The sequence below is a fragment of the Pelobates fuscus genome, chromosome 9, assembly GCF_036172605.1.
Source record: "Pelobates fuscus isolate aPelFus1 chromosome 9, aPelFus1.pri, whole genome shotgun sequence".
Lineage (NCBI taxonomy): Eukaryota > Metazoa > Chordata > Amphibia > Anura > Pelobatidae > Pelobates > Pelobates fuscus.
In genome coordinates, this window is record NC_086325.1 from 132,570,017 (window position 1) to 132,594,114 (window position 24,098).

Consider the following 24,098-nt stretch of genomic DNA (forward strand, 5'->3'; position numbering starts at 1 on the left):
TTTTTGAGTGGAGAGCACCCAAAAATCTAATGTGTACAGTAGCCTGACATGTAAATGTGTCACTGGAAGCTAATTTGTTTCCAAATGAAGCACCAACTGAAAATTGATGACAGCGAACACTAGCAGGGTTATCCACTAAACTGTGAATGATCAAGAATTAAAATCTATTATCAAATTTAAGGTCTAAATAGCTAAAGTAAAAACATAGCTTGGATGTTTTCTAGTTCGGCTCTGTTAGCTTAAAATATAAAAATTCCCTTAAAACACACTTTGAATTCCTAACAGTTCCCACTTTAATACATCTGTTTAGATGTAATAAATACACGATTTTTAAAGAACAAAATCCGTAACAACTAATTTTTTTGGAGGGGGGTGGGAGGGAGGTTAGAGCATTGTGTAAACTAAGAGTAGATCCCCTGTGGCACTTAAAAATTTAGTTAAACCTTGTGATTCGGAGTAAATGAACCTCTTCTGGTTTCTGTCTGTAGGGGGAGGCCCAGATTTCACATTAAGGGAAAAGAAGATCTTTCTAAAATCCTGCTACAGTCAATAAAGTTAGAAGAAAAAGCACTGTATAATGTTAGACAGCAAAAGGGAAAATAGATTATTACTATCGTATTTGTAAAGCGCCAACAGATTCTGCGGTGTTGTACAAGGGAAGACATACAAATTATTATCTGATGAACGTTAGACATTCTGGAGTATAACAATAGCGGGCCTTGTTTGTTAAAATAATTAAGAAAAAGCTAAAGAGGACATCATATCATATAATTTGCAGGGAAAGTAAAAATAATGAGAACTCTTTCTCTTATTCATTTGAAGGCTGCATATTGAGCTATTATTAATATTTTATGATTATATAGCGCCATCAGATTCCTATAAATCACAGTTCAGTTTTGGTGTTTAAAAAGGATTTTCATAGAAAGAAACTTCAAAGCCTGACTTGCTCAACCGTGAAATGTGTAAAATTAAGAAGGAATTTACACATTATTGGTCAAAATAGCAAAACTGGAAAATATTCCCCAATTTTTAATTTTTTTTTTTAAACTACCGGTAAGCTATTTTGGTCTAAAATTTACAGTCTCTTGGTCCATTCTCTAAAGGTCCAATTTATTAAATAAGACCGATCCTTAAAATAAATAAATGAATGACTTAATAAATAAATAAATAAATAAATAAATAACCCAATATATATAATATATATATAAATTGAGTTAGCCAAATTACTCCAGTACACAAGATGCCAAAATACCAGAGTATTGCAGTCTGCAATAATACCTTTTTATTGTACTAACATAATACTTAAAAGACAAGCTTTCAAGAGTTTTCCTCCGGTTTGAAGCAATATATTATATATATAACTTTTTTAATGCATCCTTTTGCTGTCTGTTGCCATGGATAGTGGTAATATATTATTACTCTCCTCTTTGGCACATAGTGTGCTATACAGAGGTGCTTTGTACCTTCAGTACCCCAATGCCCTTCCCCCCAGCTCACATCTGTTTGCTGTTTATGATTTAAGGGAAGCCAATGCCTCCGTGTCTCCTTCATGCTGACTGAACCTTGCCCATCTGACTGCAATTACGGACAATGCTCTAATTCCTTCACACGGTCACATTAATGTGCTGAATAATCACATCCTCAAACCCCACCCTCTCCTCCTCGAACCCCATGGAGGAATAACTTCAGTCTTTTCCTTTTATTTACAAAGTAGCAATTACCATTACTGAGAGTATTGTCTTAACATAAGGGTAAGGATGATCTCTATCACCGGCCAACGAGGCATCATCTTCGCTGGAATCCAGGGGAAGAGGGTCATCTGAGTTAATGCCACAGTTATAGGGATATTCACTAAAATGAGCACTGTCTGGAATACAAAGTGAAAAGATTTTCACTTTGGCCCTAACGATCTGCTGAAGACTTACGTCTATCTTCTGTCCGTACTCCCACCTCTGATACTCGCCTTCAAGATTTCTCGAGGGCTGCACCGTTCCTGTGGAACTCGCTTCCCTCTTCCGTTAGATGCTCACCCAGTCTCCACTCCTTCAAAAAATCGTTAAAAACTCACTTCTTCATAAAAGCGTATCAATTAAACTGTTAATAGCTCCCGACTGATTCCTCTCTTGCAACTGTCACTAGTCTAATACTATCCTTACCTTTTTGTGTCATTTTACCCCACTCCCTCTAGCATGTAAGCTCATTGAGCAGGGCCCTCAACCCCTCTGTTCCTGTGTGTCCAACTTGTCTGGTTACAACTAGATGTCTGTTCGTCCACCCATTGTAAAGTGCTGCAGAATTTGATGGCGCTATATAAATAACATCATAATAATAATAATAATAATTTAAAGCCAGACTTTCCAGAATATTTCCACTCTGTTTTATGGCAATACCTGCACCCTCCTTCCACTTGCCATCTTTTATACGCCATGTAGACCAGACGCAGGAGGGCTTTGCATAATGTATGTTACTTAAAATAGGCTCGATCCTTCTTATGTGTTGTTGCTTTGTTTATTATGATTTTTTTTCTTATGGGCATCACTGCTTATCTACACACGATGTACTGTAAATGTTTCGCTGACCCACAAAAATAAAGAATATTTAAAAAAAAAATAAAGTAAAAATAAAACTTCATGCCAAAATATCCTATTTAAAAAACAAACCTTCTCAGCTTGTCTACTTTAGCCTAAAACCAGAAATTCAGTTTAAACAGATTTTAAGTCCATGACTATTCATGCTGTAGAGAATAATTGCAAAAGATCACCCTGATTTCCTATATTAGTAGAAAAGTAATCCAGGCACTCCAAAGTGTTCCAAAGAGTAGGCAATTTTATTGGACCCAAGAACCAAAATGCAACAGCCCTAAGGGGTCAAAACGTTGCATTTTGGTTCATGGGTCCAATAAAATTGCCTACTCTTTGGAACACTTTGGAGTGCCTGGATTACTTTTCTACTAATATATGCTATATCTGGTCTCTTTGGTACTGGGACTGATCCAAGAGCTCCCTAGGATTCCAGGGCAAAGGGCTGAGTGCAGTTCCACAACTTGTCCCTGATTTCCTATATGACTTTCCACTTCGATTACAAGCCTTACGATCAGGATTAGGCTTAAATGTAAGAATAGGAGGCTGTATAAGCTAGCTGTACATACTATACTATAGTAAGAAATTATTCCTTATACAGAACATATCACCGAAAAATGTTTATGGGATCTCTTTAAACTTCTTTATCCATCCATACATCACGAACAGGGGCAGTTACGACCTCATGCATTTTACCTTCACCATAATAAACTCTCACTCTAATTTTAGTTGTCTGGTCTAAATTCTTGTTGAGCAGTTCTGCACACCCATAACCCAAAGTTTATTTAAAGGGACACTATAGTCACCTGAACAACTTTAGCTTAATGAAGAAGTTTTGGTGTATAGAACATGCCCCTGCAGCCTCACTGCTCAATCCTCTGCCATTTAGGAGTTAAATCCCTTTGTTTATGAACCCTAGTCACACCTCCCTGTATGTGACTTGCACAGCCTTCCATAAACACTTCCTGTAAAGAGAGCCCAATTTAGGCTTTCTTTATTGCAAGTTCTGTTTAATTAAGATTTTCTTATCCCTTGCTATGTTAATAGCTTGCTAGACCCTGCAAGAGCCTCCTGTATGTGATTCAAGTTCAATTTAGAGATTGAGATACAATTATTTAAGGTAAATTACATCTGTTTGAAAGTGAAATAAGTTTTTTTTTTTTCATGCAGGCTCTGTCAATCATAGCCAGGGGAGGTGTGGCTAGGGCTGCATAAACAGAAACAAAGTGATTTAACTCCTAAATGACAGTGAATTGAGCAGTGAAAATGCAGGGGAATGATCTATACACCAAAACTGCTTTATTTAGCTAAAGTAATGTAGGTGACTATAGTGTTCCTTTAATGGAATTTATGTATGTGTTTTTCATCTGTGTTCTTTGTGTGGACCTTCTCTTCCAGGTTCTTAAATGGGTGGAGGAGGCCATCCAGGCTTCTAAAGTCCATCTACTCTCCACCAATCATGAGGCAGCGGGTGAGAGAACTTGGGAAATTCCATTTGATCCCAGTCTGAAAGAGGTGACCATATCCCTAAGTGGACCTGAGCCACAGATACAGGTTACAGATCCCACCGGTACGGATTTCTACTTCTGTCAAAGATATACAATGTCTTAAAACATAGAGTACTTCTTTGCTTTAGGGACGTTTCCCCCGACTTCATATTTTCTTTTTTTCCAGTTCATTTTCCTCCTCTTGTGTTTCGTCTCCCTTTCTATTCCATGTATTTATTATTAACACTATAACCCACGGCATTTTAGTTTATCATCTATCACTTTTTATTTCATCTGTTAAGTTAATCTATTATCCCACTGTAACAGCACCTTCATTCCACTTGTGCATCCATCTTTCCACCCTCCCTCCTGTAATCCTTCGTGTCTGCTTTATAGTGCAATTAGCTATTTGTGCCATGATTTGGATGATTCTAGGTGAAAAGGTCCATAGCTCATCTATTTCTCATTTTGCAGGAAGAGTACTTTCAGTGAGCCAGGGACTGGAAGAGCTTCTACAAATCCCTAATTCTGCTCATGTTCTGGGCCTTAAGCCAACAGTTCCTGGAACGTGGTCCATCAAGGTAATACATTCTCCCTGTCTATTGCAAGAAGCTATGTCCTACTGTAAAGAATCACTTAGACAGCTATAAGAGTGGGAAGTAGTTTTCAAGATCCTATTACTTAAGTTAACTTGTTTTACCAAGAGATGTAGACCAAAGTTTCTCCTAAAACAATATACTCCATATCATATTTGCTGTCCGTCCTGCATGGCAAGTCTTACAAAATATATCGCCATAGGAAGGTATGGACATATATTTTTTTATTTAAAAAAAACCCAAAACAAATGTAAAAATAGGTTATTTTGATTGTCCAATATTAATAAGAGCTCAATTACCGCCATGTCAGCGATTATTTTTACATATATATTCTACTTGTGAAATTGAACTGGAGTGCTTTATTCCTGACATGTAGATCTTAAATCAAAGTAATTGCCTTCTGAATCAAGCCATTAACATGTGAGCATTGTGTTTTAAATATCTGAGTCTAAAAACGATGTCCGTGTTTAAATTCACTGTAAGCTCAATGATAAATGTGTGAAATGTATGACTAAAGGCACAATAACATTGTTATTGAGAATTAGAATGTTCAACGATGACACATGTGTGCACAGAGCTATCGACCCGACACAATTCCGTTGTAAGTCGTGTTTACTTTTCAAGCACTTAAAAGGTTTATCAGAACCGGTTGTCAAAAATGCCAAAAAAATAGACCTCCTAGTGATCTGAAAAAAAACAAACAAAAAAAAAAAACAGCTCTGCATGGATGATTGCGTTATTTAAAAAAAGTAATGCATAAAAATAAAACAAATAAATGCACTTCCACAGAATGAGAGGCCGACAATAAACATTTCAAGCTCGACTGCACATAGTCATAGACTTTACATATGAGATATTTCCTTGTATAAGAAATATATTGCTCAAAGACCATATACCAATTTTATTGAAAGTGAAATAAGTGTAGGAGGTTACTGGGTAGATATGCTCTGATTTATATCCCTCATTCCCTTTACATGTTACCAGTTGCTGCAAATATTATTTTAATTTGCTTTGACCATCACCTCCACATTCCCCTTGCTGCCTCTTGTCTCCGCTAAACTTTTATACTTTAGATTGTAAGCTCCCGATTATCTAGCAAAGGTCTTCAGTGGCTAGATCTCAACTCACAGACAGGGCCCAATTTACCTTTTTTAATTCTTTATTTTAGCTGCGCATGAGAGTATAAATAGCAGATAATATTGCTGCGCCACAACAGTAGCAAACCTGTTGAGAACAATAATAATAATAATAATTATTATTATTATCATCGCCATTTATATAGCACCAACAAATTTCATTGTGCTTTACAATATTATGAGAGGGGAGGATTTAACTATAAATAGGACAATGACAAGAAAACTTACAGGAACAATAGGTTGAAGAGGACCCTGCTCAAACGAGCTTACAGTCTTGTCCTAACATTTGTGAAAATATCACAATTTTAAATGGTACGGTAATCAGGCTATGTAAGCATGAGTAGACAACAAAAAAGTGAGCAGGCTTTGCATGCACAAACAAACAACCATAAGCTGATAAAGCTATATCAGCTATGCATTAGTAGACAACAAAAACATAGAGTTAGAGAAAACGTACAAAACAACTGGTGTCTCATAAGAGGTTCCAGACCCCTTAACAACTGTAGCTTGCTGAAAAGCTTTATGTGTGAAGAGTTTTTTTTTTTTTTTTGCAAAAAGTGCAGATTGCAATAGAAATGCACACTTTTTTTAACTTTACCCCCTTGGTTTTCAAGCACACAACAGGTCATGTTACTTCCTGGTTTCGTTAGTTCAATGCAGCTGACCTCAAGAGGCAGCAAGTGCCCAGAGCACCTGACTTACAAAGACTTCACATTGAGCTGCATTGGGAAGTCTGTGATTGGACAGTCACAGAAAGTATGGGCGGGGTTAGAAGGGGAAATTCATTTAGGCTTCCAGGGTATTCTTCAGTCTATGTCCACCAAGGGCAGGTCACAGTCCCACAAAGTAGCTCTGGACAGCGAACCAAGTGTTGTAAGAGCTGGTCAGATAGTACCATGATGATGGGTCAGACTGTGTGTATCATTCTGTGTTTCCCTCCGCGCTTCAGCCCCTCTGGGAGACCTCGGTCCCGACTTGCAGATGCATAGCTTCAGCGTATGGCTGTTTACCTCTTTACCTTTTGTACTGGTCTGTTTATATTGTACTGCCTTTCTTCCAGTTGTACAGAGCTGAAGAATATGTTGGTGCTTTATAAATGTCAGTAATACCGCTAATAAAAATAATACTTAAAGGGGAACTGTTACTTCCCAGAATTTTTTACATTATGTTTATTTATATTTAACATGTATATATTTGTGAGGAGTGAAAATAAAAATTAAATATAGAGCAAACCACTGTTTCCTGCAAATTAATGTCTTCATCTTGACTCCATTGTTGTAAACTCTGTGCTTTGCACTTGGTAGTCAGCATAGAGAAAACATACAGAAAAGAAAAAAAAAAAATTTAAACAATGTTTACCTTTCTTCTCCTCATTTGCAGTGTTTGAGCTTTGCCCTGTCTGAACCGGATTATGATGTAATTGCTAAAAGTTTAATATACGTGAACAAAAAGTTTAAAACACCTCTTTGATGATTTCCAATGGTTTATTTAATGGTGTAAACTCATGAGAGGTTCCCCTTTTATGTCCATTATGCATTTGTAGAATTTTTATTGCATTTTTATTTTGGCCATTAGAGTTTCTCTAGTTTTCATCTTAGAGGTAGAATACTATTAGTAATTTTATTACGACTGTAGAGGAAGGGTCTTCCTTTGCCTCCTCTCGCTGGCCTGGGACCTTAAAGTCTGGATTATGTTCAATTTGCAATTTGGTTTCTTGTTTCTTGGTTTTGTTCCATTTCGTTCTGTCAGTTCCCCAAAACACAGGCTGGCAGCTCGTTACCCTAATGAGGCCGTGCTCTAGATATGAGGACATCACCCTGATTATCAAAACATGAGTCTGGAAATTATTACTGTCATTCTTCTCTTGGTTTTTTCAATCCTCTTCACTTTTTTTTTCCATAAAAACTGTGGATATTAGATTTCCCATCTTTGCTGTTTAATTATTGAGCAAAATTGCTATATATTTGTGTTATGAAATCTGTTGCAAATAGGATGTTGTTTACATATTTTATCATTATCGGCTTTTCTGATTGTTTTAAATCCTCTCAAAGAAAACTAATTACTTGAACAGCAACACCCTTGTTTTATGTTATTTGTGTGGCAAACATTTAAATTAGAGGTTTCAAGGACCATTGCAAAGGCCATTAAAGTGTAAGCTTATCTGCCAATACCCAAGACAGCAAAGCATTACTAACATAGTGACCTCTCTCACTCTCTCAGCTAAGTACAGATAAAAAAAGAGGGATTATGGGTATTAGTCATGGCTCGGAAGTCTCCCTATGTCACCAAGTGATTCTTGGATTTTTCATGTTGTGGCCACAAATGTATTATCTACATGTCCATGTGGTTTGTTAATGAGGCACACTGCTGAAGCATGTCATTTAATTATGTCTTTATTCTAGTGGGCTTGTCTTTCTGAAGAATTGCGCAGTTGCAATTGGATTCACCATTAATGGTTTTAACTTTTACTTTGACCTTATCCGTGAGAACTCATTCCACTGTTAGGAGGTATTCTTGACAGATTTACTTAGCTGAGCATCACGGATATAAATTGGCACTCAGTGTGCCAATAAACACATAGTCAGTAGATAATTATAAAACTACGAGTGCTACGTAACTGTTTGCAAAATATAGACCAACATTTTTTACGTGACTCTTATACTGCTCATCAGCGCACACCACCCATCATCTAATTCTCATTTTGCAGATTGGCAGCAGTGGTCGACACACACTTAGAGTCACAGGAGTCAGTACTCTTGATTTTCGGGCAGCGTTTTCCACGACCGCTGTTATAGATCCTTCACGTGTCATTGAGCGTCCAATACAAGGTAAATTAATTAATTAATTGAAAGAGAAACGAAAGTGGTACTTTATTGAACAATGCTTCTTAAAGCACTCTTCAAACAACTCCTATGGTCCAAGTTTTATTGATTTCAGTATTTGAACAAGATCGGATAATTCCCAAATCTTGGACTTGTTTGAAGGCAAGTGATGTAAGTCACTTGTGAAACCTCATAGTCCAAGTTCTGAATCTTTGGTATTTCTAAATGGGCGCAAGGGTCACTTTTTGCATAAAAGGTTGATGCTAGGGGCTTCTTGCATGAAATTTTTGTTAGCAGTACTCAGGTAGAAATGTTCAAGAAACATTAATAGAGAATGCCATGTTCAGAGGAAAATGATTAGACTTTAGAAAATATGAAGAAGGATAGAAGGTGTGCATGACAAAGCCTACACACAAATACATTGATAAATATAGCAGATAATACTTTTATTCTCACATTTCGTTTTTCATTTCTTGCAGCAATTTAAGTAGACAAAAATCCCCCAATATTCAGTGGGAAGATGTGAGGGGAAAGATCACCCTCACTCATAATGGTGTTACTTTTACTGTGTAAGAAAGATCAGAAAAACAAAACATATGCAAAAAATATTGGTTACCCCATTCTACTAATATAATGCTAGTATATATTTTTGCCTATGAAAAAGAGCATGGTTTAGTCTATGCTCCCTAGTGGGGCTTGGATTATCATGAAAGGCTGTCCAGTCCCAATTTTCTTTGGTTTCTACACCGATGCATCGAACCACAATAAATTAGAAGACTTTACTTATTTTTTTCTCTATTTGATTAAGGAATACCTATCTCTGCTTTGATCAACTGCACCGGTCTCTCTCCTCCGGGGAAAGTGGACACCCTGGACCTGACGCGTGTTTCAGGAGAACGTCTTCTCTCTCTGTCAGCACAGCGTTTACCCTACAAACGATCCAAGCAACTCTGGGCGGTTCCTCAGTTTCAAGCTCCAAAGGAAAGCTTCTTCATGAAAGTTCATGGCACTGACCGTGATGGATACCAGTTCCAGCGTCTTTCCAACGTGGCGTACACCAGCATCATCCCAGGTCAGGAAAATAACACAGACAGAACTTTGGAACATGGATTTTTTGGAACATGAAGTTACTCCAATCACCACCCCACTTAAGTGTTTTGTAGTGTTCATGGTGCTTGGAGTCCGTAGTGTTTCAGTATGAAACACTACGGACTGAGATATTTTATGTTGCTGCTGTGAGAGTTTCATACTGGCTTATGTCAGTCCTGTGCATATTCTGTGCACAGAAGGTCATTCATTAGCTGGGGGTGCTTCCTGATGATCTCAGCCAATGAATGACTGGCAGGATTGGCAGCTCTGGTTAGGTGCATGTCACTCCGCATTAGAGGAGATTCAGTGCCTGTCGGGACTTATGAAAAATTATGTTCATCCCCATGCCTCGTTATCTCCCACTAAACTGTTTTAAAGAAAATAGCACATTGTTTACTATTTTTTTTAAACATAGCCGAAATCCTGTCCTCAGTAAGTGGTGGCAATCCAGGATAATACTTATCAAATTTATGATTTATGTAAAGTTAATGGGTTAATTACTTGATAATTAGAGAAACAGGAAAACAGGAAGGAAATATCCCTTTGAGGATAGAGATGGGCATTTGCCATTTGATTAATGTGAAGGATTTTTTAGATTAACAGACTGTAATTACAGCTGGATATGCTAAATTGCTTGCTGTCAGTGTTCAGGCCTGGGAAGACACTAAGGAAGCTCTTATTTTCAGGGACACGCCAGGCACCCATATATGTTAGGTGCAATGGGTTACAGTTTATTCCGGATAGTTTTTTTTTAAAAAGAATATGCATTTTTTTTAAAATGTATATATTGTTTCATAACAATTAGTTTTGTTTAATTAGTCCACCAAGTTCTGCATCTCCTTCCCAACCCACAGTGTTTCCTTTTTTTATTGTTTCAAAAATACTGCTGTATGGGAGATTATGTTCTCCTTGTTCTTAAAAGAAGAAACACTACCACAACAAGAGGACATAGTCTTAAATTAGAGGGGCAAAGGTTTAAAAATAATATCAGGAAGTATTACTTTACTGAGAGGGTAGTGGATGCATGGAATAGCCTTCCAGCTGAAGTGGTAGAGGTTAACACAGTAAAGGAGTTTAAGCATGCGTGGGTTAGGCATAAGGCTATCCTAACTATAGTATAAGCCAGGGACTAATGAAAGTATTTAGAAAATTGGGCAGACTAGATGGGCCGAATGGTTCTTATCTGCCGTCACATTCTATGTTTCTATTATGATTTCTGGGAGTGATAGTTTAACAGTTGGCGTTCTACAGTAGAAATCACACTATTGAATTACAGCTCCCAGAAACCCTTAAATTTGTCCATTAAGCACTGTATGTGGCATACGCTCATAATTCCATAGAAGAACACAATACACAGAATTCAGCTTTATCATCAAATGGTTCATAGTAAAATATAATAATCCATGCACCAATCAATGCATAACAAACAAATCTTAAAATATTCACATATATTCTTTAAATGTTCTCCTTGTTCTATTTTTGTTTGAGCAAACTGTTTTGTGAAATCGCATATTTGTGTTAAAGTATTACCACGACTTTAAAAAAAAAAAAAAAAAATACAGTTTGCAGTGCAATGTTTCATACATTTTTGTGTTTCTCGTTTCTTTGCAGATGTGCCCACTGTAGTTATGCCTCCTAATATACAAGGATATCACTTGCGCCCATTGCCCATCCCCTGCACAGTGCACAGTGACATTCCTTTTCGACTTCGCTTCTCTAAAGACGGGGAAAGACTCGGAGAAGAACAGCTTTTCGTGTAAGTGTTTATGCTCACTGTACAGGGTTCAACAGATCTGAATAATTATTGTCTGATGCTGATGATGTTGACGCTGCTCATGATACATCGTATTTTTCTGATCTAAAGTGAATCCGGCAATGCGACTTGGGAGATCCCATCTGCTTCAGGTCGCCATGAAGGAGTTTACGTGTGTACAGCAATCAGTAAAGCTGGGGCAAGCTATGCCCTTACCAAAGTATCTGTGGCAGGTAAGATGTGGCATCTGTGAACAACCTGACTCTAATAGCCTATAAAATATTTACATTCTAAAGCAGACCTGTCATGTATATTTACAAATTAAAACAATTCTAGTAATTCTGGCGGTAAGTTTTCCTCCTAATGAGTTCTATTTTCTAGTTGTCTTGCAAAAATAGCCAATATTCCTCAATGGGGTTATCTTTCTGATGTCAATTTGTAGTTACACATTGAAATTGTTGCTCAACTCAGTTTAACCTCAGCCATCAATAAAGTCACATATAGCCAGGACCAAGAGAAAAAGAAACTCCTCAAAGTATATAACATTCTGATATTGGATTCAGGATGTGATGTCCATAAAGTAAAATAATGATGGATTTGTACAGCACAAATCCGCACAACTTACAGATGGAATTTCAGTAAGGAAAAATTGCTCATGCAAACAGCAGCCTGATTTTAAAGATTCACTATTTGTGAATGGACACTGAAGAATTCAACAAACAAAATTAAAAACAAACAAAATGTTAACCGCAAAGCTTATTATGTAGGGTAATGGGTGTAACTGCACCGTACCTACCCAAAAATTAATACCTTTAGGTTTAATGACACTTCTAACCTTTCACTCTTTTGTTTTTTGAAGTTTTAGATTTTGCATGTATCATTCTTTACATAGTTACAATACATAGTTACATAGGCTGGAAAGAGACTTGCCTCCATCAAGTTCAGCCTTCCTCACATATGTTTTTGCTGTTGATCCAAAAGAAGGCAAAAAACAAGGAAAACATTCCTTCTTGACCCCAAAATAGCAGTCAGATGTCTCCTGGGATCAAGCAGCTATTACCCCACTAATTAGAAATTATATTCCTGTATGTTATGTTTTTGGAAGTATTTATCCAATTGCTGTTTAAATATCTGTATGGACTCTGATAAATTTAATTTGTTTATTGATTGCATTACTTATTAGAAAGTACTCTTTTTAATTGATTCTCTCTCTGGTCTTAGATCCGCCACCCACCATTTCCCTCCTTCGTAATTACACTGCCTCTCTTGGTGACCTGGTTGTCCTCTCCTGCCATGTTCTTGATGATGTTCGCTTCAACCTGACATGGGAATATGACAGGAGGGCGCCAAGAGAGGGAAGGCTTCAGATCCTGCCCAATTCATCCCTGGAGATACAGAATGTGCAGTCCAGTGATGCAGGCCAGTACCTGTGCACCGCAAGTAACAACCATGGGACGAGCACTGCCAGTGTGTGGCTTTCTGTACAAGGTAAGGAGCACATAATTCTCTAATTTAGCTGTATGGATAAATGTACAAATCAGTGGAATGCGTTGGTACTCTAAAGGCTTTTTATTACAGTAATAGCCATTTCTTATGAACAACGGTTTTCCCATCATTCAACAAATAACTTGAATGTCCAAGGTAACATCCATGTCCTCATCTGAACAAATGGCCTAATCCCCAACTCCTAGTCCAGTGGTGGTCATTTGAACCCTGATTTCCTAAATAAGTAGTGGACCGTTTGGGCTGGGAGGAGAACCGTGGTTCCCTGAACTAGCAGTGCGCTTTGTGGACTGGAAGGAAAATCTTGGTTCCATGAACCAGTAGTGGACCTTTGGGACTGGATGAAGAACACCGGCTCCTCCTGATCATTGCTGTGCCTGTAGGACAGTTTGGAAAATCCTGGCTCCCAAAGAGCCACACATTTCTCAGGAGCTCTTAGAAATCACACAAATTATGGAAATCTATTATCTGGAAAAAGCCTAGTAGTTACTAAAATGCTGCATAATGTTGTAACATATTTCATAACTGTGGATACATTACCTTCCCTAGAACCACCACGTATACAGATTGAATCAAGTGCCACCAAGCTGTCTCATGGAGGAGAGGTGAGAATCCACTGTGAGGTGTCTGGTCATCCGCAACCCCATATCTCCTGGAAACATGGAGATACCTTCCTCAGCAGTGACAGCAGGTAGGTTAGTCATCAGACTGCAATATATCAAGGGTAGGCAACGTTCAACACTCTGATGTTGTGCACTACATCTCCCATAATGCTCTTACAGCCAAAATGCTGCTACTGCATATTGGGAGACGTAGTCCACAACTTCTGGATTGCCAAAGGCTCCCTATCCCTGCAATATATTAACCAAGTCTAATATATGGCCATAAACCTTAGCCCCAGGTTCTTGGGGGACTGTAGAGAATGCAAAAAATATTTAATATCTGATGTTGCTTCATATATGACATTGCATCTTGGGAGATGTAGTCCACAACTTCTGGATAGTCGAAGGCTGCCTACCCCTGCAATATACTAACAGCGTGTTATATATGGCTATAGATCTTAGCCCCAGGTTTCTGGGGGACTGTAGAGAATGCAAAAAAAATTTCATATCTGATGATGCTTTTTATTTTACTTTATAAATATGTTAGTAGGGTTAGTTAGTCTTTGGCACTGTGTATTTTAAATACATGTCAGTTATGTTCATGTAATATTTTAGGTTTTTATTTTTAATAAATGGACAAAGTTTTCAAAAATCTGTTTATTTTCAGCATTTTGGGGTACAGAATGTTAATAGATGGGAAAAAAACAATCATTTAAATAGTTGTAGCATAACGTTGTAACATAACAAAATGTGACAAAAACGAAGGGGGTCTGAGTACTTTCAGAATACACTGTATTTTATTTTTTATGTTTAATATATTTGTAAAAGCATAAAAATATCTATTTTTTGCTCAGTCATTATCAGGTATTGAGTGTAGACTGATGAGAAAAAAATAATTTAAAGGGTCACTATAGTCACTAGAACCACTACAACTTAAAGCGGCACTGTCATGCCCAACTTGCCTTTCTCCTATTGTTTCCTCTTCTCTTCCTCCCTCAGCATCTGTTCTTCTTTCCTTCATTTCTGATCTAGTTTTCTTTAAAACACAAGATAAAGTGGGGATTACTTTGTCTTTCGTATTTTTTCTACGCTTGAGCTTTTTCAACGAAAGAAGGAGCTCCATTTCATGTGTCAGAGAAAGTACTCACCCATCTCCTTGACAGGAAATGGAGCTAACTTTAGCTCCTCCTTTGGTCAAAGAAAGTCAAGTGTAGGAAAAATATATAAGACAAAGTATTTCTTATGACTTATAATTTAAAGAAAACTAGATCAGATAGTAAGAAAATAAGAACAGATTCTGAGAGAGGAAGAGAAAACGAAACAATAGGAGAAAGGTAAGTTCGGCATGACAGTGCTGCTTTAATCCTGGTTTTAGTGTCTCTAGCCTGTCCCTGCAATCTCTCAGATGTCCTCTAGAGCTGCTTCACAGTGTGCAGCACCTACGTTCAGTGTCTCCGTGCTCTGCATGGAGGTTCTGAACGTTTTCCATAGAGATGCATTGTGCAATAGCCTCCCAGTGCTTTCCTATGAGAGAGCATTGGATTAGCTGGGATTATCAGGATTGATGATCTCAGCCTCGGAGGTGGAGCCAGGCACTTGCATGTCTCAATGTGGATTTTGGGAAATCTCACTGGTGCACAGAAAGTTGAGAAATCATATTTATACAATGATCCCAGAGTTCTCCAGCTCGATATGCAAATGAGAAAAAAGTATTGTTTTATTAAACTTCACCCCGCATTTCTGCAGATACCCTTAGCTATAGATGCTGTTTTAAACACAGGATTTTTATATTTTAGGGAAAATGCTTCTTGGCTCTAGGATATGCTACTTTAATACTCTTGTATATTCTATGCAAGTTTTTCACTTCTAGTTTTAACCCTGTATAATCATGTGCACTATAATGCCTTTTTCCTGCAAACAGATATACGATTACTGAGGACCACTCTTTGCTGATTAAAGAAGCAAGCATAGAGGATGCTGGGAATTACAGCTGTGTAGCTTCCAACGACTTAGGAACAGATGAGCAGTCTGTAATGCTAACATACATGGGTAAGTTCTAAATGCAATGTTTCTATTTGTTTTTTTTTTGGCTAGGTTCTAAATGCTAGGTTTCTGTCGCTCTCTCCATTATTGATTTTCCAAATACCTTTCAATGCACATTACTTTCATAAAATCTGCATTACATTATTCTCTGCAATGGATCTAATCAAAATCGTATTCAAGCATTCCTGTGAGGCGTCCTGCTTAAAAATGTTATTTTATTTGCTTGTATTGCTACTGTCCTGCTAATGTGGACATTTTTTTAACCGATACTATGTTTGTGATCACCTCTTCCTGGTTGCTATATCTAGATAATAACTGACTGCTCCATTATGTAATTGATTGATGGCTGAGGTCAGACAACAGTCGAGTTATGTGTATTGTTTTATAAGAAAAGGGAGGTGGGGCTCACTCACATGTAGCTAATTCACATTCTGACTAACTGGCCTTTAGAAAGAAAGTGTCAGGGCTCCGCGGGCAGCGGTGAGGGGAGGCTGCAATCCTCTCGCAGCACTCACCCTCGGTCCGTCGCCGCCCGCGGTCCCCTCTCCCCTTACCGTTAAGCGAGCGGCGTCCTCTCCTCCTGACACGCCGCTCGCGTCCTCCTCTCCTCCTCCCAGCGGCAGCATGTCTAACGCTGCACGCTGGGAGCCGGCACTATTATCTAAGCGCCGGGGTCACTCACGTGACCCGGCGTTAAAGCTACAGTGCAACAAACACAATGGGGGGTATAGATATCCCCCACGTGTGTTTGTTAATACTGATTGGTGGTTAGCCAATCAGGATTCAGGCTAGGATTTAAATACTTACCTTTCCTGTCTATCTGTGCCCTGTTGTGGTCTTTGCTTTATAGTATCGATTGTGAACGTGTGCTTTCTGGTTACGTACCCTCTGGCTTGTTATACTGACTTTGTGACTTTCTCCTACCCTTTGACCTCGGCTTGTTTCTCGTTATTCTGTTTTCTGGTTCCCCTTACTCGGCTTGTCTCCTGACTATTCTTTGTGTGCTTAGCCCGGCCACTCTAAGGACCGGTACAGCACACTTTCTGTGTGTGTGTCTGTGTGTGTGTTAGCGTGTTGGGTTCCCCGGGATCGTGACAGAAAGGCCATCATAAGGTAAACCTTAAGTAGTTTTTTTTTGGTCTATGTCTTTTACTGTCACTTTAATGTCCATACATGGCAGAACGTCCACAAACTACAGCTGTGAAGTCATCTATGCAAGTGCCTGTTGGAGAGAAGGCTGTGCTAGAATGCTCCACCGAAGGGCTTCCTCCGCCCCTGATTGTGTGGTACAAAGGTAAGTGACATATTCTTAAATGTACATTGATGGACTGTACATATGTTTGTAAGTCCAACCAGGACCATTGTTAGTGTTCATTTCAGTGGCTAGAGAGTATAAATAGCATTAACATACTTTTGTTTTGTTAATACAGAGACAATTTGCACATATATTTGTATGTCTTGATTAATTCCTAAAATCTAGTGTTTTTGTCCCAATTTTTGTTTTTTACATCAATCTCCCTTCTTTTATCTCTACAAAACCAGACCCCGTATGACTGAAGGTGATAATTGAGTAATAAACAGCATAACAGTAGTGCAAATTATTTTATACCTTAGACAGAACACAGGGTCTAGACAGTAATGAGTCAGATTGAGATCGTACATTTGATTTATTTTTGGTAAATTTAAGGTAAATGCAGTGATATACAAAGTTTCAAAGACGATTTATCCCTTTCAACTAGATTTTTATTTAGTTAATACCATAAGAAAGAACCACTCTGGCCACTATAACAACTTAATCACAATTAAGTTGTTGTGGTGTGAGGAGGTCCCGGCACCTTCTGCAAGTCGTCCCCTCTTTGCTCTGCCTATACACTTCCTATGCAGGACCGAGACTCAAACTGAGCTTTCCTGAGAAAGTAAGCAGACACTCTCAACCTTTCATTAGCTCCTCATTCAGAATTGTAAAATTAAAAAAAAAAATTGTAAACTTTTTCACACCCTTTTCTGAACGTTGCCTAGGACCTCCTTGCGCCATATTAACTTTATTGCGATTAAATTGTTATGGTGCCTGGAGTGTCCCTTTAAATATACAAAATATTGTCTAAAGTTTAATTTAGTCGGAATTTAAAATTCATTTAAAATTTAGCCCATTGGTAGACAAACTGGAAAAATTATGGAGGCCAAACTTGAATAAAAAGGTTAGTTATGTTTCCTGATGAGCTAATTTAACCTCAAATGGAAAACTCACTTTGAAATCCCAGTAAATAAAACTTTAGAGAATATTTTGTATTTTTAAAGGGACACTCCGGGCACCATAACAACCTAATTACATTGAGGTTAGTATGGAGCAAGAAGGTCCTGGACACCGTCTTATCTTAAGTGGTTAAACTGTTAACAAAAAAAAATGCTGCTTTCAGTTCTTTTCAATTATATAAACTACATTGTACACCTTAAAGGCATTTACCATTTAAAAAAAAAAAGGTTCAACCTTTTTACATAGCAGTTAGTAACTATGAACTATTTATTAGCACATAGGAATGTGTAGAATGAAGCCCTTTTGAATACTGTGTTTTGCAGATTCCTCTAAAATATTATTAGTTTTATACTTCTCTCCAGCTGCTGGTGAAGAATGGCTCTAGGCCTAGGTGAGAATGTTCGCATTTGAACTGCAAACATTATCTTTTTTTCCTACAAGAAAGAAAAGGATCCTCTAAATTGAGCATGTTTTATGCCGTACTAACATTTATAAACAAATCAAAAGAAAGCTCATGATGCTGGCATTTAGTAACTGCTTAAACCGCTACTCTGAAATAAAACAGATTGTGCATGCCATTTCTAAACCTTCATCTGTTATATCTGTCCAGGAGATCAAGAGTTGGCTGGTCCTCTCAGTGGTTCCAGAAATGGACTACTAACCCTCCAGGAAGTGAAGGAGGAAGATGCAGGAGAATATACCTGTGTTGCTTCTAACGAGGCAGGAACATCGTCTGATGTCATTCAGCTGGAAGTTGGAAGTAAGTCTTGATGGAAATAATCTTATTCTATGAGATTTCTCTGCTTCTATCTGCTGCAGGAGAACCTGTCTAGATTCCTGTCCACCCACTCACTCATCCAAGAATCCATCCACTTACCTATCCATCGACTTATCTGCCCAGCCAATCATACTGTCCACCCACACATAATTTCCTCCATTTATTCACATGTCCGTCCATCCATAAATCCATCCACCAAACTAAGTAAGTTTATTACTTTCACAAATTATTATTATTTTATTATTTATATAGCGCCAGCAAATTCCATAGCGGTGTTCAATGGGTGGACAAGTAACCTTCTCTAGCGAGACTAACAGCTATCTGTTGAGTCTATACTTCTGTTTAGCTACCTACCTGTCACTCTGTCCATCTACCTACTATCATGTCTGTTAACCAACAGATTTTTAATTTATAGGTATATTTTTTTTTTTGTTTGATGTTCTGTAAAAAGTTTTTGTAAATCTGTTGACCAAATATACTAAAGCATGGGTGGGTGTCCAACCTTTTGGCTTTCCCGGGTCACATTTAGCGATGAGAAATTGTCTTGCACATAAAATATTTAATATAATTAATTTTTATAATAAAACTTCAAAAGCCATTTTTTTTATTTTTTATTTTTTTATTCTTTATTTTATTGAGGCATGAGATTATGGTGGTACAGAAAAAAAAAGGAGACTTTCAAGAGTTATACAGGTTAGGGTCATCATAACAGAGTACAGAAATCTCCTAGCATTATCAGCCTCATTTTATATTTTATTAACAAGCTTAAACCATTGTGTTGATGCTAAGCTACATACTTGTAATACTGCAAGCTATCAGTGTAATAGATATGCCAATGACTGTAATTGTCTGGCTAAACATGTAGTATAGTACAATATAAGCTTCACATGCCAGTATCTGGGTTTCACAGGCTAGGAAGTCCAGCAGAGATTTGCTTAGGTAGGCTAGGTATATTGCTATTGCTAAAGACTATCACCAAAGTGCCTCCATTATTCGATTTAGTAGATAGGGCAAAAAAAAAGTCACAGGCAATATATAAAATATAAAAACGAATGCCATGTCAAAAATACTGTGGCTACAGACCTGTGCTGAGTGTCCCGATCAGCCCACCCCTGTTCTGGTCGGTCCATAGCCCCCTGGTGGAACCTGAAGCCACAATGCCAACTGCCCACCTCGGGATGTGTCGGTGATTCGAATAGGGTACCTCCAGGTCAGAAAATCCAGGTGCCTTGGCCTCATTTCTGCGCCGTGGGTCTCTCTCAGAGATTGTGCCCAGCTGCCCCCATATCTCTTGATGGTCGTCAGGTAGAACTGATGTGATCCTTGCAGGATGTTGCGTGGGTTGGAAACAGGGGCTTGCCTTGTCCTAGTTGTGTTCCCTCTTCGGGTTCGCCTCATCCTCCTTGGAGGTGCATAGACCTTGGGCCTTGCGTCGGTTCTCCCACCTGGGACCCTGGAGGGGGTCTCCGGTGTCTGGAGTGTAGCCAGAGCGGGAGTCAGCCCGTTAGGTGACTGGAGCTTAGCCCAAAAGTCGGCAAACAGTTGGTCCAGTTTGTCCAAGGTGGAGGACGCTTGGTATCCAGTGTCTGGTAAGTAGCTGCCGTCCGCCATTACACATGGGGTGCTTCTTTTGCCGCCTGTTTTTTAGAATTTGCAGCTTGATGTCGAGGGTAATTCCCGGGATAACCCCTACCGGGTGGGGGGGGGGGGGGAGTGAGAGCGGATCGGAGGGGAGGTAGAGTAGCCCCAGGCAGGCGCTGCGGTTCAGGAAGATTTGGTGACGGGGGGTCGGCCGCCTCCCCCACACCACTTCAGGTAGGCTGCAGTTCCGCCGCGTGTGAGGACCACCTGGTTCGGACTTCAGTGGTGGCTAGTCTGGAGCCCACAGGAGTACCGGGTCCCACCCAGTCGTGGCGGGTCGCAGTAGTAGGTTAGGTAGCTTAATTCCCCGATTTACTCCAAAGCCCTCGGAGCTCAATCAGGATGCGTCCGATCGGCTTGGTGGTCAGGCCCCGCCCCCCTTTTTTCTTTTTTTGACAATGTTTATTTATATGTTTTCTTTATAACACGTCGAGACTGGCATACCAGAAATACAGATATAATATAATAGGTTGCGTGTGGCTGCTAGCGAAGGAATATAGTATAACTGTGCAAATCTTAAAACATTTATAACAGTGCAAGTGCTGATACCTAAAACCGCAAAAACATCAAATGTATTCTCCCCAAGTATGAGAACGAGTAAGGGTATATATCGTTATTTTTGTCCACCCATAGCGTTACACCATACTAGCTATTTGCGTGTAGCTACTGACCAGTACCCTCATGTGTTCTGGGCCGCGATATCTCCCTTTGACTAAGCAGCCCCATGTTTAATAAGGGATACTTGTGAGTGCCCATACCAGGGGGTTCCACGGTTCAGGTGTCCCCCTCCCGGGCCTGTGAAAGTTCTACCTGCTACGTGTCTATTCAGTATTTCCTCCTGGCCGGGCAACCCTGGATAAGGAAGATGATGTTTGGGGTCCGTCCAGTGCGGTCCAGTAGGTTTTACCGTCCCGTGCTGTGTCTGCGATTTTTGGTGTACATATAGATAGTAAGCAGCTGATTGGAGAAAAAGGGGAAGAGAGGGAGAGAGAGTGGAGGACAGAGGGGAGGGGAAATATATTGGTATTTTGGCCACCCAGGGCAGCACCCCAGCAGCGCCACCTCCATCCCCCCCCCTTCCCCACACAGTTCCGTTCTGTCAACTGTTCAAGTCCTATGCTGAGTCTCTTGGTCTCTTGGTCCCGCAGTGGGGGGGAAGTGGGCAGTCGGATTGGCTCATTGTCGTAGGCGGGTGTCCTGACATTGGCGGTGTGGGATCCCGATGTTGCAACTGAGATTCGCCTTCCCTGCAAGAGATGTAAGCTAGCCAGGGAGTCCAGAGTAGAGCGCATCGTTCGGTGGTTCCCAGTATATCGGCTGTGAGACTTTCTATGCTGTGTATGGTCTCCACGCGATCCATCCATTCCTTGACCATTGGTACATCTGGTTTACCCCATTTTGCTGGTATTAGCGCTTTTTCAGCGTTTAAAAGATGTCTTGTTATGGATTTTTTGTAGGTGTAGATCAGGAGCTTCGTATGGTGGAGCATCATCAGCAGAGGTTGCAGCTCTATGTCAGTATCGACTATTTCTTTGATCAGGCTTTGTATCCTCTGCCAGAATGGGGCTATCTCCGGGCAGGACCACCAGATGTGGAGGTTTTCTCCCGTTGCGCGCCCACATCTCCAATATAGCTCCGAGTGGTCTGGAAACATTCTGTGCAATCGGACCGGGGTTCTGTACCAGCAGGTTATGAATTTATAGTTCAGCTCTTGTATTTTAGTGTCAGTGGTGTCGGTTTGGTGGCTGTCAGGAGTAGAGTGCAGAGGATTCTGATAACATGACTTAAGTGTGTCCTGGCAGTGCAGAAGCTCTCGAATGTGGTGAGGTCCCTCCGTAGGAGGTGCTTGCCTGGAGCGGAACCATAATACTGCGCTATTTGATGATAGCGATATTTATAAAGTCCCGTGGAGACTCCTCCTTTAAGAAGCTCGTTATTGGGTTCAAGGGTGGGACCATCATTTAATTGGTGGAAATATACCTAGTCCGAGTCCGAGACCTTTTCAGGTCCGAGGGTGTCTGTCCCCCTGCTACCTCCAGGTTATGTGTGATTGGGGTCATGGGTGAGGGGGTGGAGGATAGTTGTAGCGGTTGTCTGACAGAGCACCAGGCTTGGTGCTAATGAGGGGATGTTCACGAGACTTTGTGCTCTGATGAAGTAGGACTGCATCCCTACGAAACGCGTAAGACGAGTCAACGATCAACTGAGGTACAGCTATTGCCAGTTGGGATATGTCCGCGAGCATTCCTGTTTGCTTCCGACCCCGGACCCGCTGTTAACATCATCCCGTGAGACAGGAGCTTACCCCTCAATGTGAGCTCTGAGGTGGAACGCACTGTGACATGCACGCCGTCCTCACCGCCTGCACACAGAGGATAGATCTACTCTCACAATCCTCATATATCAGGGTCTGGACTCAAGCTTTTCTTGCTAAATTCATCTCCTATTTACTGGCTATTTCGGTGTACTTTAATTTTTATCGTCATTTTTATATTCAATATATTTTTTTATAAATGTATCTGTTTTATTCACATTTCCAGCTGCTTTTTACTTTTTTAATTATACTGTGATAATGCAACATTTATTTTTAAGCAATCAGTTCCTCATACTGATATGCTTTGCTGTTTGTGGAAATTACATTTATATTTTGTATATATATAAAAATATACTCTCTGACCTTAGTACCATCAGCCCTGCGTTGTTTTCGCAAGCAGGGTTAGGGTTTCTCATGGTATAGATATTTCTCTAGGACTTTTGCATTCTCTTGGACTTTTTAAGTTTTCAGCGATATGCTTAATATATAATCAACTATTAAATGTTTTCTATCTATTTAATAAATGTGTTAGTTCCTGGATACTCACACTATATTTTATGGTGTGCTCTGTTCAGGCTCAAATGATGGTCCGTACCTGTCGTACGAGGGGTTGGGGTTACTAGCGTGTCAGGGCCGGACTGGGAAAAAAATTAGGCCCGGGCATTTTTTAATCAGAGCGGCCCCCTAAGAAGGGGGCGGGGCCAGAGAGGGTGTGTTTTGTCATCACTAATGACAAGCACGCCCCCTCTCAAAGTGAGCATGTTAGTTCAATGCGCAGACTGTCTCTCCTCTCCACACCCCCCTCCCCCCCTCAACCCCTGCTCCAACCCCCCCCACTCTTCTGTTCTCCTCCCCATCGTGGTCGGGTCCCTAAGTCAGCGATACCCCCACCTCCCCCTCTCGGTACGCAGTGGTTAGTACTTACCAAAAGTGATGCAAGGAAGGACAAATGGTGTACCGGTATTAGGGCCATGAGTGCCCATGGCTCATTAATGCATGTTGGCAAAGGCTAGCCCGTCTGGCTAGCTGCTGTAGCTCAAATAGTTGAAAAAAAATGAATGCTGATATAGCACAAGGGTGAATACACCTGGCTAACACTAATCACAATGCAAAGGTGTTCTTAATGAAAATTATTATAGTTTGTTAATTTAGTAAAACACAACGTTAATTTAAAAATGTATATATAAAAATGGTGACATAGTGTCACGGTAATATACCCCAACACGCAGGAATAGTACAGATAGTCAGGAGACAAGAAACCAGGGTTCGTCTTACCGGACCTTAGAATGGCCGGACTTGACGAGAAAAAGCAAGACAGAGTCTAGAACAAGCCGAGGTCAAGGGAACAGAGAGACAGCGTAACGTAGAACAAGCCGAGGACTGGTACACAGAGGACAAAATAGCGGATAAGCAAGCAAGGATAAAGAGAGAGCGGAGTCAGGAACAAAGCCAAGGTCAAGCACCAAAAAACCAACTGAACGATACAAGCACTAAAGGGAAA

The 24,098-nt window shown here is 39.8% G+C and overlaps 1 protein-coding gene across 1 annotated transcript in view; it reads left to right on the forward strand.

Moving 5' to 3' along the window:
- The window catches only part of HMCN2 (hemicentin 2), a 207,712-nt gene that overhangs the window by 25,060 nt on the left and 158,554 nt on the right, over positions 1 to 24,098 (forward strand). The window contains exons 5-15 of the mRNA XM_063432432.1: positions 3,978 to 4,149; positions 4,541 to 4,647; positions 8,506 to 8,626; positions 9,429 to 9,692; positions 11,321 to 11,465; positions 11,574 to 11,695; positions 12,684 to 12,950; positions 13,515 to 13,656; positions 15,489 to 15,616; positions 16,791 to 16,904; positions 18,475 to 18,624. Coding sequence (XP_063288502.1) covers positions 3,978 to 4,149; positions 4,541 to 4,647; positions 8,506 to 8,626; positions 9,429 to 9,692; positions 11,321 to 11,465; positions 11,574 to 11,695; positions 12,684 to 12,950; positions 13,515 to 13,656; positions 15,489 to 15,616; positions 16,791 to 16,904; positions 18,475 to 18,624 — 1,732 coding nt within the window. The remainder of the gene's footprint in view (positions 1 to 3,977; positions 4,150 to 4,540; positions 4,648 to 8,505; positions 8,627 to 9,428; positions 9,693 to 11,320; positions 11,466 to 11,573; positions 11,696 to 12,683; positions 12,951 to 13,514; positions 13,657 to 15,488; positions 15,617 to 16,790; positions 16,905 to 18,474; positions 18,625 to 24,098) is intronic.